We start from the raw sequence: 15,873 nt of genomic DNA on the forward strand, positions 1-15,873 counted from the left end.
GCGAACCAGCGCTCCTCCTGTCTCGGATTCCTAAGTACCGGGATTACAAGCGTGCGCGCGCCACCACGCCCGGCTGCAAAGGTTTTTAAGATGTTGGCACTTGCAGTAGGCGAGGGCAGGTTGTCAGCAGGTGCCTCTGCACGCCAGCCATCACTAGGGAGAGCAGAAATCTAGGATCGCAGGGACTGTCCGTCCTTGCGGTCCTCCAGGGTCAGTCACCCCGGTGCCTGGTACCAAGGGGGCGCCGGGGGGCCAAGTCGAGAGGCTAAGAAGTCCTTAGGATCGTCGAGGAATCGAGCAGAAACGACGAGTGTAGACAACCTTAGATGCCGCAGGGGCAGGGGAGAGCCGGGGTCCTCGACAGCCAGCCGAGCCGGACCTGGGCCAGGCTCCTGGTCCTCGACATCCAGGGACGGGGCTGCTGACCGCGCCCGACGTCTGGGGCGGAGCGCCCCGCGGCCGCCCGGCGCGTCCCGGGACGCCTCTGTCCGCGGTCCTGGCCCAGCGCCTCCTCCGGCTCGCCTCCGTCGCCCGGCCGCTGGCCGAGCGCCGCGGGCCGGAGCTCCCACCCCGTGGGCCGGGGAGGCGCGCTTTGGCGGCGGCGGCGGGGCCCACCTGCGCAGCGCGGCCCCAGCCCGCCGCACGAGGTCGGCGGCCGTCCCCGTTGCCGGGCAGAGCCGCGCGGCGCGCGCTCCCATTGGCCGCAGGTGGCCGCGCCCCGCCCCGCCCGACAGGTAGTCCGCCCCGCGCGCGCCATTGGGCGGCGGCCGCGCGGTCCCCCGAGGATTGGCTCAGGTGGCGGCCCCGCCTCGCCCTCATTGGCCGCAGGTGCCGCGCCCCCGCCCCCGGACCGCCCGCCCGGCGGATTGGCCGCCGGCTGGCCCAGTCGGCCGGGTTCGGACGCCGGCCCCGCGCGCGCCCCCTCCCCGCGCGTCCCCGCGGCCGCGCCCACCGGGGGCCCCGCCCGCCGCCCGAGGTGGAGGGTCGCGCCGTCGGGCCGCCGCTCTGCCCTTCCGCCTTCGCCGCCGCCCGCCATGGCCCGGCCGCCCGCGGCTGGGCGCTGACCGCGGCCCGCGAAGGCGCCATGCCCAGCAGGACGGGGCCCAAGATGGACGGGAGCGCCGGCCGCGTCCGCCTGAAGGCGCACTACAGCGGGTGAGCGCCGTCGGGGAGCGCCGGCCGCGCGGCCTCGAGTCGCCACGGGGCGGCGCGGCGTCCAGGCTGCCCGCCCCGCCCGCGGCCGCCTCGCCCGTCGCCTTGACATGGCCCCGGGAAGTTTGGTCCGGGACTTGAAGGCCACGAACTTGTAAGGGCTAAAAGTTTCCAGCACGGAAACGGAGCACTTCTGGAAGGTTTCTAAGAATTGGGGTTGCTAGGCTGCCCCCCCTGGCTTAAGGCGCCTCCGTTTAAGAAGGGCCAGTGACCCCGCGGACGGCCGTGCGCGCAGCCGCGTCCGGGGAGGCCTCGGAGGTTTGGGTCACTGCCCGGCGGCAGGACGTTTTGGCGACGCCGCGGATGGCGGGGACGGGTTGGGGACTGGCCTGCGCGCTGCTCCCCGGCTCCACCTTCTCGCTGTCACTTGGAGAGCGGCACCTGGAAGGGGTCAGCCCTGGGAGCCCGGAGGCGGCGCTGCCTCCCGGAGGAAGGGCCCAGGCTCGCTGCCCCTTGCGGTGCGGAGGGTGGGGGGGAGACCTGGCCCCTTGGCCCCTTGTGTCGATGGGGTCTGGAACTGGCGCTCCTTCCGGGAGCGAAGCTGACCCCAAGGCAGCCCTGAGGGTGCACCGAGCTCTTGAATTCCTGGCCAGTCCTGGGAAGGGACCGGCCAGAGGCCGGTGGGAGGGACGTGGTCCTCCCGAGGCGGTGGCCCAGTCCTGGGCAGTGAGTGCCCTCGGAGCCTGGGGGAGATTAGGGTTAGGGTCAGGGCTCAGGCGCTGCTGGCCCCGGTTTTCTTCCTTTGGACTGACTGTGTGCGGGCCCCTTGGCGTGGCTCTGGGGGGAGGCGGCGGCACAGCCAGGGGAAGCGGGATTTCCGGGGGTCTGAGGTCGAGGTCCCGGGTCCTGTCTGGCCTGGAAGGCGGCAGGAAGAAGGGTGGAGTGTCACTGGGGCCTGGGAGCCTCCGGGCAGTGCCAGTTCTGTGTTGAACACCTGTCAACACCCCACAAACTGCCAACTCCTTCCTGCCACCAAACGGAGGGGCAGGAGGCCACAGGTGATGGTAGAAAGTCCCGGATCCACAGAGGGCCTGGGCGGGTGGGCCCAGCCCCGGGCTGAACTGCCCTGCCGGCCCGCCCCTCCCCTCGCCTGGGCCCCTGGGGAGTGCTTGGTTACTGGCAGCGAAATTCAAGCTGTGGACTCCAGTTCCCAGCGAGGAGGTGGAGCGCCCTGCCTCTTCCCCACGCCCACCCTCCCTTTCCTCTTTCCTTCCTTCCTTCTCCACCTCCCTCCCTTTCCCCTGTGCCCCTCCCTCTCTACTCTTCCCCTCCTCCTTCCCCTTTCCCCTCTCTCCCGTCTCCCGCCCCCCCTTCCCCTCCCCCCCCCAGCTCCGTTTCCTAGGGTGCGTTTCCTAGGGTGCGCCCGTCTAGTGCCTCTCCAGGGGTTGGAGACTCAATGCTGTGATGGGGGGTCAGCCCTCAGCTTCCCAAAGCCTGGGGCTACGAGCACATTTCTGTCCAGGAAGGCAGCTGCTGGAGGGAATGGTCTGAGGCTTTTTTTTTTATACTGAGGATTGGACCCAGGGGCATTCTACCGCTAAGCTACATGCCCAGCCCTATTTTATTTGGTGCTGGGGATTGGACCCAGGGGCACTCTACCAAGGACCTACACCCCCAGCCCTGTTTTACTTTATTTTCCTTTGAAACAAGGTCTCATAGGTTGATGAGAGTCTCACTAATCGCTGAGTCCTTGAACTTCCAATCACACGTATGTTCCACCACACCTGGCCTCGTGTGTGTGTGTGTGTGTGTGTGTGTGTGTGTGTGTGTGTGTGTTGGGTCTAGAGATTAAACCCGGGGGCATTCTATCTCCAAGTCACACCCTCAGGCCTATAATTTGAAAGACAGGGTCTCCTAGGTTGAAAGGAGTCTCACTGTTTGCTGAGGCTGCCCTCAAACCTGGGATCCTCCTGTCTCAGCCTCCCAAGTGCTGGGATTGCAAATGTGTGGCAGTACTCCCCTCTCTGAAACCTGTTCTTGGTCAAGAATGATGTGATGACCATCTGCCCTGCCATCCCTGAGGTCCTCTGAGCCAGAGGTCAGGGCTCAGCTTCCCCTGCAGTGGCGAGCCGAGAGTCTGCGAGGGTTTGGGCAGCACCTGTCTTGTTGGGGGTTGGAGACCCTGCCGTCCGGGCTCCTGGCTTTTCCCTCTGTCCTGCTCAGACTTCGTTCCTGCTTGTGCTCAGGATGCAGGGCTCAGGGGGGCGGTCGGCCAGGCTGGCGCTGACTCCACTGGCCCTCAGTGTCCAGGGAGAGCCCTCAGCTGGGCCCGTGCCGCCTGCCCAGGGCTGCCTCCCGAGGGGCGCCTCGCTCAGGCCTGGCGTGTGGCTGGGGTGATGGCCAGCCTCCTGCTGGGCATTCCCAAAACTCTGGGGTTTCATAGGAGCTGCCCCCTGTTCTCCAGGCACTGAGGGGTGGGGAGGGCAAGAGTGTAGCTTCCACTTGGGAGCAGGAAGAGGTCAAAGGTGAAGAGATGGCAGGCCCTCTGGCTTTGGGAGTCCCTGGTGGCAGGACTGGTGGCTGCTGGGTCTGAGGGTGAGCATGTGGGCCGGGTAGGTAAGGGTCTGGATAACCCCAGGTGACAGGTGTGCGGAATGGGAGCCCCGCTGATCAGCCCCAGGGCTCCCCCGTGTCTCCCCTTCCCTCGTCTGCCATGACACCGTGGGCTGCCGCGAACACGCTGGGTTAGCGGCTGTGGAGAGCGGAGCACTTGGCTGGGAGGGCAGCCGGGCCTGCCCGGGTGTCCTCAGCGCTCCCACTCCGTGTCTCGGGACAAAGGCTTTGCTTCCCAAGGCTTGCTTGCTGAAACCCAGGCAGCCTGGTGGGAGCCAGGGGCTGGCGCGGGGCAGCGCCTGTGCTGGTGTCGCCGGGGTGTTTCGGGGCGCTCTGGGTTTCCTTCTGTAGGCCCTGCGCCTGTGGGTGTCCGCTCTGGGCCAATCTGGCAGCCTCGTGAGCTTGGCAAAGGTGTGGTCCCTGCTCCAGTTGCAGTAAAAAGAAGTTGCACCTGAGCGCACCCCTCTCCCCACGGGAGGAGGCGGGAGACAAGTGCCTAGCCCACATCCCATTTGGGGGACGAACAGATGAAAGGCGGTGGTATTCTGTGCCTTGGTTTTCCAAACGTGAGCCCGAGTGGTGGCGCTGAGGTCGACTGAGCCATCCCTGCCCGCCTCTGATCATTGGATGTACCGCCTCCTCGAAGGGTGCTTCCAGGGCGAGGCCGGATTTTGCAGCCTTCAGGTTTGAGGGAAACTGACTGGATTCTCTTAATGAAGCCGGCGGGCTCCTGCTGACTGCCAAGGCCAGCCTCAGAGGGCAAGTGGGAATCTGGAGCAGCTGCCTGGCGTCCACTAGGGGGCGACTTATGAGGGTGGTCCTGGTGGGGGGGGGGAGAGTGAGTGAGTGAGTGAGTGTGTGTGTGTGTGTGTGTGTGTGTGTGTGTGTGTGTGTGTTACTGGGGATTGAACCCAGGGGCATTCTCCCTCCAAGCTACACCCTCAGCCCTTTTTCCCCCCAGTACTGGAGATGGAACCCAGGGGCATTCTACCTCTGAGTTGTACCCAGCCCTATTTTTTAGTCTTTATTTTGAAACAGGGTGTCAGTGATTTGCCAAAGGCCACACTCAGCGGCTGCGGCTGCCCGCACACTGCGCTCCTCTACCTCAGCCTCCTGAATGCTGTGGGGGGCACTGGGGTGGAACCCAGGGCTTTCTACCTCCGGGCTACACTCCCAGCCCTATTTTATACTTTATTTGGAAACAGGGTCTCAGTGAGCTGCTGAGAGCCTCACTAAGTAGCTGAGGCTGGGTTCAAACCTGTGCGATCCTCCTGTCTCAGCCTCCCAAGCGCGGGGATACAAGCGTGCGCCCCAAATGTCTTTTTAAGTTTTTTGTTCTGAATACAGGACCTCACTGTGTTGCTGAGAGTCCCGCTGTATTGTGGAGGCTGGCCTCGAACCCGTAATCCTCCTGTCTCATCCTCCGCACCACCAGACCCAGTTCCCAGTGATGGGCGTTTTTGTTTTTTGTTGTACTGGGGATTGAACCAGGGGCATTCTAACTCTGAGTTACATCACCAACCTTTTTTAATGTGTGTGTGGTACTGGGGATTGAACCTAGGGGCATTCTACCTCCAATAATTTTATTTTATTTTTAAAATTTAAAACAGTGTCTTACAAGGCTGCTGAGGGTCACACTAATCTGTCGAAACTGGCCTCAACCCTCTGCCTTCCTGTTTCTGCCTCGGCTCCCGTGGTCTGGGGTTACAGATGGGCACCACTCTACCTGGTCTCCACTGCTGATTCTGTTTTCTTTTTTGGGGGGGTTCTGGGGATTGAACCCAGGGCCATTCATTTTACCTTTGAGCTACATTCCCAGACCTCTGTTATTGTTTTATTGAAACAGGATCTCATTCACTAAGTTTAAATTGCCCAGGGGCTCACTAAATTGGTGAGGCTGGCCTCAATCTTGTGATTCTCTTGTCTCAGCCTCCTAAGTACAGGGATTATAGGTGTGTGCCACCACATCCAGCTCCGATGGTGATTTTTAAAAACCTGGATTAGTAGCAGGTTAGCACGTGCTTGTAATCTTGAAACTTGGGAGGCTGAGACTGGAGGCTTGCAGGTTTGTGGCCAGTCTCAGCCACTTAGTGAGACCCTCCGCAACTTAGTGAAACCCTGTTTCAAAATAAAAAATCGGGCTGGGAAGCCAGGCGTGGTGGGCACGCTTGTAATCCCCGCGCTTGGGAGGCTGAGACAGGAGGATCACATGGGTTCGAAGCCAGCCTCAGCTACTTAGTGAGGCTTTCAGCAACTTAGTGAGACCCTGTTTCCAAATAAAGTATAAAAAAGGTCTGGGAGTATAGCCTGGAGGTAGAAAGCCTCTGGGTTCCACCCCAGTACCACCAAAAAAAAAAAAAAATAGGGCTGGGAGGAAAAAATTAGCCCCTGGGTTCAATCCCCAGTACCACCACCACCACCACCACCACCAATGCAAATCCCACGGTTAATGAGCCTGGCGCGGTGCCATGCCCTTGTAACCCCACATTCGGGAGGCTGAGACTGGAGGATCGCAGTTTGCAGACAGCCTCAGCTACTTAGTGAGGGCCGCTTTTAAATAATAAAAAATAGGGCAGATGGTGCAGCTCGGAGGTCAAATGCTCCTGGGTTCCATCCCCAGACCAGAAAAACAAAACAAACAAAACCCATGGTTAATGGTTAGTGGTTCTGTTTCAGGTGTTCATGGAGGGACTCTCAGGTTGTCTTTGGGGAACTTTTAATATGTCTAATCAATAACCTGTTTTATCAATAACCAGTATCTAGTCTCAGTCTCATGGTGATAGCTGTACATGTCCTCTCTGCCCCAGGGACATCCTGATCACCAGCGTGGATGCCGCAACGACCTTCGATGACCTCTGCGAGGAGGTGCGGGACATGTGTGGGCTGACCCAGGAGCATCCGCTCACCCTCAAGTGGGTGGACAATGAAGGTAGCCTCCGTCCTCCCTGGCTTCGCCAAGCTGCCCTTCGTGGGAGAGGCAGAGTGTCGAATTAAACTTGTTAGGGCTGGTCCTCCCCAACAGGGATGGCTGGGAAGACTGGCTGCAGTGTTCATTACTGTGTGTGTGTGTGTGTGTGTGTGTGTGTGTGTGCGCGCGTGCGCGTGTGTGTGTGTGTGTGGTTCTAGGGTTTGAACTCAGGGTTCAAACCTGAGGGGAAAAATTTTATTTTTATTTATAAATTTATTTATAAATTTATAAATTTATAAATTATAAATTTATAAATTTATAAATTTTTATTTATAAATTTATTTATAAATAAAAAATTTTATTTTTATTTATAAATAGGGTCTCACTGGGTGATTAGAGTCTCACTACTTGCTGAGGCTGCCCTCAAACCTGCAATCCTCCTGTCTCAGCCTCCCATGTACTGGGATTACGAGCATCACATCTGGCTTGGCTTACGTGTTTTAATAGACACTGGGCTTGGGTGGACAGGAGAAGAGGTGTCCCTCAGAAGGAGGACTCTGGTCCTCCACGCAGCGAGGTAGTGGGGTCTCCTAGCCTCGCCTTGGGTGGGCAGGCCCTGACCCCTTCTCCTGACCTTTCCCCAACCTGGGCTGTCTGGCGGGTGATTTGGAGAGGATGAGCTCTTGGGGGGGTATTGTTTGCTTTTGTGGTGCTAGGACTACTTTCCTCCAAGCTGCGCCCCCAGCACATTTTATTTTTTATTTGGAAACAGTCTCACTGAGTTGCTGAGATCCTCACTCAGTTGCTGAGGCTGGTCTTGAACCTGTGATCCTCCTGTCTCAGCCTCTGAAGTACTGGGAATACAGGTGTGCGCCACCATGCCCGGCTTAGCTGCTTTTGGGGGAGCAGGGAGTCAGGCGCAGGCAGCCCCGCAGTATCCCTCTCCGTCTCGCTCTGCCTCCTGCTCCCTTCCTCTGTTTTTTTTTTGTGTCTCCTCCTCTCTGTCCTTCCTTTCTGTTCTCTCTCCCTTCCTCCTTCCTGCTTGTCCATCTCTGTTTCTTGCCTTCCCTGTCTTCCTCTCCTTCCCTCAGTCAGGCACACCTCTAGAGAGCAGAGGATTGAGGCAGTTAGGGGCCGCTTCCCCTGCTGACTGCCGGCTGAGCCCCTCTTTGGTGGGAGCACCTGGGGCAGGTGGGCTGGTCCCGTGTTCCTGTGTCCCCACCCAGCACTCGGGCTGGGACCCTCCCCTCGGCCTGGGCTGGCCTGGGAGAAGGTTCCTGGCGCTCCTGCTGCTCTCCAGGGTGGCTGCGGCCAGCTTGACTCCCCTCAGAGACTGACCGGTCCTCAGGTGGGGACCGGGGACTGGGCTACCTGCTGGTTGGACTGTTGTCCTCCCAGGACCCCATTGCAGGGTGGCTGGTCACAGGCAGCGAGGTTTTGTACACGCAGCGTGGCGTGTGACGCCCTGAGCGAGTCCCACCCGGGACCCTTGCCCCCTGTTCTCAGCGGTGCTCTTGCCCTCCCAGGTGACCCCTGCACCGTGTCCTCGCAGATGGAGCTGGAGGAGGCCTTCCGCCTGGCCTGTCAGCACAGGGACGATGGGCTCGTCATCCACGGTGAGTGGGGCTGGCAGGGCACCTTTCTTCATCTGCCCTATGGACATGGTGCCCCTGGGCGGTCCTCCTCACCCTCCTCACTTGTGGGCATCTTTGCCGAGCTGCCTGGAGTCATGATTTAAATTGTGCGTGTGTGTGTGTGTGTGTGTGTGTGTGTGTGTGTGTGTGTGTATGTGTGTGTGTATGTGTGACAAGGGATTTACCCCACAGGTATTCTTCCTCCAAGTTACACCCCACAGGTTCCATGGCAGCCTCAACAAGTAGTGAAACTTTGATCAACCTAGCGATACTCTTGTTTCTAAAATGAAAATAAAATAGAGCTAGGGATTTAGCTCAGAGGTAATCCCCAGTACCACAATAAATAATAAAAATGAAAAGGGCCTGGAGTATATCTTGGAGATACAATGCCCAATCTCCAATACAATGTTCAATTTCCAGTATAAAAATAAAAATAAATTGAAGCCAGCCATGGTGGCGCACGCTTGTAATCCCAGCATTTGGGAGGCTGAGACTGGAGGATCACAGTTCCCAGCCAGCCTCAGCTACTTAGTGAGTCCTTTCGCAACTTAGTGAGACCCTGTTTCAAAATAAAGAATAAGATTCGCCGGGCGTGGTGGTGCCCGCTTGTCATCCCCGCACTTGGGAGGCGGAGACAGGAGGATCGTGCAGGTTCGAAGCCAGCCCCGCGCGCTGGTTTAGGAGACCCTGTTTCCAAATAAAAATGTAAAAATAGGTCTGGGAGTGTAGCCCGGAGGTAGAAGGGCTTCCAGGAACCCCAGTACCACCAAAAAAAGTAATTAAAATAAAATAAGGAAAGAAAGAATAAAGTATAGGGCAGGGGGTGTAGCTCGGAGGTCGAATGCCCCTGGGTTCCATCCCCTGACCTGCAAAAAAAAAAAAAATAATAATAATAAATAAATAAATAATTTGGAAAAAAATGGCTAGGGCTGTAGCTCTAGGTAGCTAAGAGGTTGAGTACCCCTGAGTTCAATCCCCAGTACCACCACCACAACAAAAAATCAATTTTCAAAGGATTTGCAGTTCCTTCTCATTTCCATATTAATTTATTAATGCAAGTCAGTAGTTCTCCTCTGACGGCTCTGCTGTCTAGATGCCTCTAATTGCCTTTATCCTTGAATTTTTCAGTGATCTCGAAGCCTTACAAGACGGGATTCGGCACACACAGATGTTCTTGGTTTCTTTTTCTTTTTTCTTTTTTTCTGGGGGGGGTCTGGGGATGGAACCCAGGGGCATTCGACCACTGAGCTACACCACCTGCCTATTTTTTATTCTTTTTTCTGAAAAAGGCTCTCAGTAAGTTGCAGAGGGCCTAAGTAGCTGAGGCTGCCCGTGAGTCCCGTTCCTCCAGTCTCCACCTCCCAAATGCTGGGGTTACAAGCGTGCGCCACCATGCCCAGCTGTTCTTGGTTTCTTTTCCCTTCCTTCCTTCCTTCCTTCCTTTCTTTTACTTGAGATAGAATCCAGGGCCCTTCTACCTCCGGGCTATACTCCCAGACCTCTTTTATACTTTATTTGGAAACAGGGTCTCACTAAGTTGCTGAGAGCCTCACTAAGTAGCTGAGGCTGGCTTCGAACCCGTGTGATCCTCCTGTCTCAGCCTCCCGAGCGCGGGGATTACAAGCATGCGCCACCACGCCCGGCATTATTTTTTATTCTTTATTTTGGTATTTTTTGGGTTTTTTTTTTTTTTGTGGTACTGGGGTTCCTGGAAGCCCTTCTACCTCTGGGCTACACTCCCAGACCTATTTTTACATTTTTTAAATTTGGAAACAGGGTCTCCTAAGCCAGCGCGCGTGGCTGGCTTCAAACCTGCGCGATCCTCCTGTCTCAGCCTCCCAAGCACTGGGATTACAAGCGTGCGCCACCATGCCTGGCTTGTTCTTGGTTTTCGAGGTTCTGCCCCGGAAACCTTTCTAAGAGCAGGTCCTCGTCAGGCTGCGCTGAGCACTTTGTGTGAAAGCATCCCTGGTCCGCATCCCTCGGGCAGGACTCTGTTGTTTTGTTTTATTATTGTTTTGGTTTTGGTGCTGGGGATCGAACCCAGGGCCATTCTGTCTGAGCTGCACTTCCAGCCTATTTTCTTTTTGTTTTGAAACAGGGTCTCACTAGGTTGCGGAGTGCCTCGCCAGGTTGTTGAAGCTGGCTGTGCACCTGCAGTCCCCCCTTCTCCGCCTCCTGAGTACGAGGATTCCAGGGGTGCGCCCCGGCCGGCTCAAGGACAGGACTTAGTGGCAGGCCGTGGTGGACACTCACCTCTCATTTTCTGTCTTCCTGTCTAGTGTTCCCGAGCATCCCAGAGCAGCCAGGCCTGCCTTGCCCCGGAGAAGACAGTGAGTGCTGTGGCTTGCCTTGCACCTGTGGGGCTGTCGTGGGGCGGTGCTGGTGATGCTGGCCATTGTGCCAAGGGGCGGATTGGCTGACTGGCCTTGCAGGAGCTGCTGTGACCACGTGGGCCTGGTACTCTTGGTGTCGCCTCTTATGCGGTCAGACTGATGGGACTGCGCTGTGGGAGAGCCTGGCCTGGTTCTTGGCGGCACAGCAAGGCCCAGGATGTGCCCTGGCCTGCCCTGCGCGGCCACCCGAGCCTGGCCATTGGCCCTTGCCCCAGCCCCACTGCCGTGCACTTCTGCATGTCGGGGCTTTGGGCGGGAGCCTGGGGTGCTGCTCCAGGAGCGGGGCTTGAGGGGAGCAGCTGGGCCAGCAAGGGAAGAGGCCCGATGTCTGGATAGGTTGTGTGGTGCAGGAGATGCCCGTTGTGGTGTGCCAGTGGGGCGGTGCCAGCCTGGGGCTGCAGGACCATGGCTCCAGGGAGGTGAGCAGCAGGCTTGGTGGCAGGGTGCCGGGCGGTCTCGGGCGTCAGGCGCAGGTGCTCGTCTTGCTGGCGGCATTGCTGTGGGACGGCCCTGCCACTCCAGAACCTGCCCTGTGCCACGCCAGGGAGGGTGCACAGCCGGAGAGGGCGTCTGTATGGGCATTGAGCGCATAGGGAGGTGGAGGTCCCCGGGGCGGGCTGACTGCTGTGCCCTCACACCCCGTACTCTGCTCACCTGAGCGGTGTGTCTACCACTGGATGACATTACCACGGTGGCAAGACTGGCAGTGCCCATCTACCTGCCTTGGGCCCGGGCATCACCCAGCAGCCCTGCAGCTGGGGCACCACATGCCTCGGCCCTGCTGGGGGTCTTGTCTGCCTCCTGCCCTGTGTGGGTGTTGACTGTGCCAGGCCTCGCACAGGCCAGTGTCTGACACCCTGTGGCTCAGGAGCAGGACAGGGCCCCCAGGTTGTCCAAGGACCTGGGGTGCACCCAGGATGGAGGTATGAGGAGGAGGCCGGGGCACAGCACCATCAGGAATGTAAAGAGTGGCAGCGTGGCCTGAGCCCGCCCGGCTCTGGCCCTGAGTGGTCCTCCGGATGCTTGCCAGGGGTGGTGCCAGGCTGGGCACAGTTCTACTGGAACATCCCATGAGCCTTTGCTAGATCAGAGGCTGGGAAGGGGAGGAGCCAAGGTGGCCACGGGCAGGCCACCCCGCAGTGCGTCCCCCACTCATGTGTCCTCGTCTGCCTGGGGGGCCTTTGACCCCCTGGGGTCAGGAGCGAAGCAGCTGCTCCTCGCGGCCCCAGGCTTCGCGTTGCCGTCCCTCCAGTGGGCATTCGGCCAGGTGCTCATGCCCGTCTTAGGCACGGGAAACTGTTCTGGCTCCAGGGTTCCATGGACAGGGCGTGTGTGCAGCTCTGGCGTCCGTGTCGGGGTGCGGCTGGGCCGGCCTGTGCGCTCTCCCGGACCCGCTCTCTCATGCCGTGGGAAGGCCATGTTTTGTTCTGGTGGGGTCATTCCAGGTGACACCCTGGGCCTGGCCCTGCCCCCCATGTCTGCCCCCTTCCCGGCCCCTCCTCCACCCATCCCGGTATCCACTGTCTGCTCTTCCCTCCTGTGTCCCCGGGCACCCAGCTGCCATGTCTCTAGTCCCTGTCCTCCACGGCTCCCTGTCCCCACATCCCTTGCTCCCTGCGACCCCCACATCCCCGCCCCGTCGTGTCTGTGCCACCATCCCACTCAAGTTTTTTTGTTTGTTTTGTTTTTTGGTACTAAAGGTTTAACCCAAAGGCTTCTACCTCTGAGCCCCAGCCCCAGCCCTATCGTATTTTTTATTTTGAAACAAGGTCTCATTAGGTTGCTGAGGTTGGCCTCAAACCCGTGATCCTCCTGTCTCAGCCTCCCAAGGAGGGGAATCATAGATGATGCATGCCTGGCTGTCCCGCCTGTTTTCTGATCCTGAAGCTTCATGCGCTCCTGGCACAGCTGGGGCCCTTGGCCGGGTGCACTCCCCACAGGGAAGCCCCAGGTGTGTGCGATTCTGCCTGGTTCTGCCTGTGCGGAGCAGCGTGCGGCACCCTGGGATGCGGGGCGTATCCCGGGAGGCCAGGAGTACCGCGTTTTGCTGGGCAAGTGCCCCTGGCCTGGGGCTGGTGGCGAGGTTCCCGTGAGGGTTCATGGTGTTGGAAGGCCCTGGTGTGCTCTTGGCCTGCATAGTCGGGTCCCGGTCCGGGGGGCCCGACTGACTAGTGGAGGGCCCGGCCACCCCGCTGCAGTGGGCTGGTCAGGCCTGCGCCCAGGCGTGGGGAGACGGTCACCACGGAATCCTTTCCAGCAGGTGAACACGTGTGACTCCCTCGTATTATAGGTATGTCTATTGTTCTGTGAAAAATCCGCTCTCATTCTGCTCGGTCTCAAACTATTTGCAACAAACCGGAAAAGCTACATTTTTGCCTAAAATAGGCTTCCAACAAAATTAGCAATCTGCTGGTCCAGCCTGAATTTCCTAGTGTTGTGCAAAGCTGGACTTTGGAGTGGACCAGAAGAGAGGCTGGCTGGAGGCCATGAAGGGTGTCATAGGTGATTTTTTTTTTTGTACTGGGGATTGAACCCAGGGGCCTTCTATCATCAAGCTACACCTCCAGCCCTTTTTTATTTGGAAACAGTCTTGCTAAGTTTCTGAGGCTGGCCTTGAACCTACTATGTTCCTTCTATCTCAGCCTCCAGAATCTCGTGATTACAGGCACGTGCCATTCTGTCCATGTGTCAGTTTTTAGGTTGCACCCAGGGTCATTTGCATTTCCTGTTGAAGCCCAGCATAGTACAGTGATTCAGATGTTCTGTGACTTTGTGTCTGTCAGGGGCCTGTAGACCTGCTCAGTACAGGGTGGGCACTAAATACCTGGGGCTCGTGGGCCATGTGGTTTCAGCCATGGCCACTTAGCCCCACCATTGTAGATGATCCCCCAGTGAGTATGTGAGGCTGTGTCTCAGGGAAACTCTCTAAAAATGTTGTTGTTGTTGTTGTTGTTATTTTGTGGTACTAGGGATGGAACCCAGGGGCATCCTACCTCTGAGCTATATACCTCCAGCCCTATTGTTTATTCTGTATTTGGGAACAGAGTCTCACTAGGTTGCTGAGAGCCTTACTAAGTAGCTGAGGCTGGCTATGAACCTGTGATCCTCCTGTCTCAGCCTCCCAAGTACTGGGATTACAAGTATGTGCCTGACACCATGCTTGGCTTGTTATTATTTTTATTTTTTATTTTTTGTGGTACTGGGGATTAAACTAGGGACATTCTGCTTCTGAAATACACCCTCAGCCCCATTTTATTCTTTATTTTGAAAGAGTTTCACTAAGTTACAGAGGGCTCACTAAATTGTCAAGGCTGGCCGCGAACCTGCAATCCTCCTATCTCAGCTTTCCAAGTACTAAGATTACAAGCGTGCGCCACCATGCCCGGCTCGGTATTATTTTCATTTTATTTAATCAGCTAAAACTGTAAAGCCCTGCTTATCTTGCTGGCACAGAACACCATGTGGTTTGGTGGCTGTCCACTGGAACGGGGCTCCTTAGTTTCGCATTTAGGGAGTTTCCCGTTGTCTGATGCGTCCGGTGCAGAGCTGGTGGTCTCCGAGTGCAGACCCAGACCCCATGTCCCTGGAGAGCTGGCTTCAGGAGTTGGCATGTGAACCCTGGGCTTTGGCCCAGAGTCCACACCACGAATGCAAAGAACACACGGATTTGAGCGTGTGGCTGTTCTGCAGTGAGTGGAGTGTGGTGGGGCCGGCAGGTCAGAAGCTGCTGTCACTCAGGCCCCGGGGAGTGGTGCGGGCCGGCGGGGAAAGAGGGGTCGGCAGGCGGCGGGACGCAGGCAGGGAGAGGCGGGCAGCTCAGGTGGGCCATGTGAGCCACCCGGTGCCCGTGGCCCCGGGGCTGGCCCTGGTGACCCGGCCCAGGGCGTGGAGGCCCCATGGACAGGTGTCTGGGAAACGGCTCTGGGCCGGTCGGTTTGCATTTGGAGATTCTCTGCAGGACGGACGAGGCCTGTGCTCTGTCTGGAAGTAGCCACACTGGAAGGGACAGTCCCTCCAGGGTCAGCCTGGCCCCAAATGCCAGAGCATCGGAAATGCAGAAAGTAAGAAAACGGAGCTCAACCCCGGGCCTTCCTGTGCTGATCGTGGCAGAGGTCCGAGTAGGAGGCTCGCCCTCCTGGACCTCCACCCTGTGGCGCCTTGATCACAGTGCTTGCTTGCCAAGGGTGGTGATGGAAGCCGCCTCTCCAAGCTCCCCATGACCGCCCCGGGTGAGGTCGGGCCCTCAGGGCCAGCGTGAGGGTCAAGCGTCATCCCTGGCCCAGCTGGCACTGCCCCACCATGTTTATTAGAACTGGAGGAGCGGGTGTGTCCGGCACCAGCATTGGGGGGGGGTCAAGCCATCCATCAGCAGCTCCGGGTCTGCCCAGGAGGCCGGGCTGGCTGCGGCCAGGCAGGGCAGGGCACAGCGAGGGGTCCTGCCTGCGGTGATGGGGCACCTCCCTCCCAGGCTGGAGCTTGTGCGCTTCCCAGCCAGCAGGGGGTCTTACCTCCCTGGAGTGCTGCACTGCTCCCCTCCCCCCCACGCCTGAATGTAGCAACAGCACTAAAAGGCCACCTGACCCTAGGGTTGGCCCACGCTGACCCGGACCACAGCACCTCTGGTCCCGGCACGGGCCTGTGTGCCAGCAGCCCTTGGGATTTGTGCAAAGCCCATTTGGATACAGGTCAGAGATCACCCCCCTGCCTGCGGGTGTTACACCCCGAATCCTAGACTGTGGTGTTGGTCTGGAGGGCCCTGGTCAGCTGGGCTGCCTTGGGGTGTGGGGTCGTGAAGGCTTGCCGAGCCTGGCCCTCCCTCGCCTGGCCGCGTCCTCCTCCAGCACCGATTCAGTGCAGAAGCTTGTTTTCATGTGACGTCAGCTCCTCGGTATCCATGCCATGTTTTAGCTTGTGCCTCAGCTGCCGGCTGCAGCTTCCCAGGGGAGCCGGGTACCACCCGGGCCTGGAGACATGAGGAGGCAGGGATGAGAGGCGGGGAGCAGGGCGGCCAGCCTTCCATTAGATGTCTGCTCTCCAGCAGTAGCCCACCCTGCCTATTGTCGACCCAGAGGCCAGGGGACGCAGCATCGCTTCCGTGAAGGGACAGAAAATGCCTCCCCGTACGCCCACCGCCCGTAGAGCATAAAGAATCCCTCGCCTGCCGAGGAGG

At 58.5% G+C, this 15,873-nt stretch overlaps 1 protein-coding gene across 3 annotated transcripts in view; it reads left to right on the forward strand.

Moving 5' to 3' along the window:
• Positions 1 to 1,084: 1,084 nt before the first annotated feature.
• The window catches only part of PRKCZ (protein kinase C zeta), a gene marked incomplete at both ends in the record, with an annotated part of 108,719 nt that continues 93,930 nt past the window's right edge, over positions 1,085 to 15,873 (forward strand). For all 3 annotated transcript variants that reach the window (XM_080692588.1, XM_080692589.1, XM_080692590.1), the window contains 4 exons: positions 1,085 to 1,155; positions 6,573 to 6,694; positions 8,200 to 8,289; positions 10,590 to 10,640. In XM_080692588.1, the coding sequence (XP_080548714.1) occupies positions 1,085 to 1,155; positions 6,573 to 6,694; positions 8,200 to 8,289; positions 10,590 to 10,640 (334 nt within the window). The remainder of the gene's footprint in view (positions 1,156 to 6,572; positions 6,695 to 8,199; positions 8,290 to 10,589; positions 10,641 to 15,873) is intronic.

Source organism: Muscardinus avellanarius (genome assembly GCF_963383645.1).
Source record: "Muscardinus avellanarius genome assembly, chromosome: 3".
NCBI lineage: Eukaryota > Metazoa > Chordata > Mammalia > Rodentia > Gliridae > Muscardinus > Muscardinus avellanarius.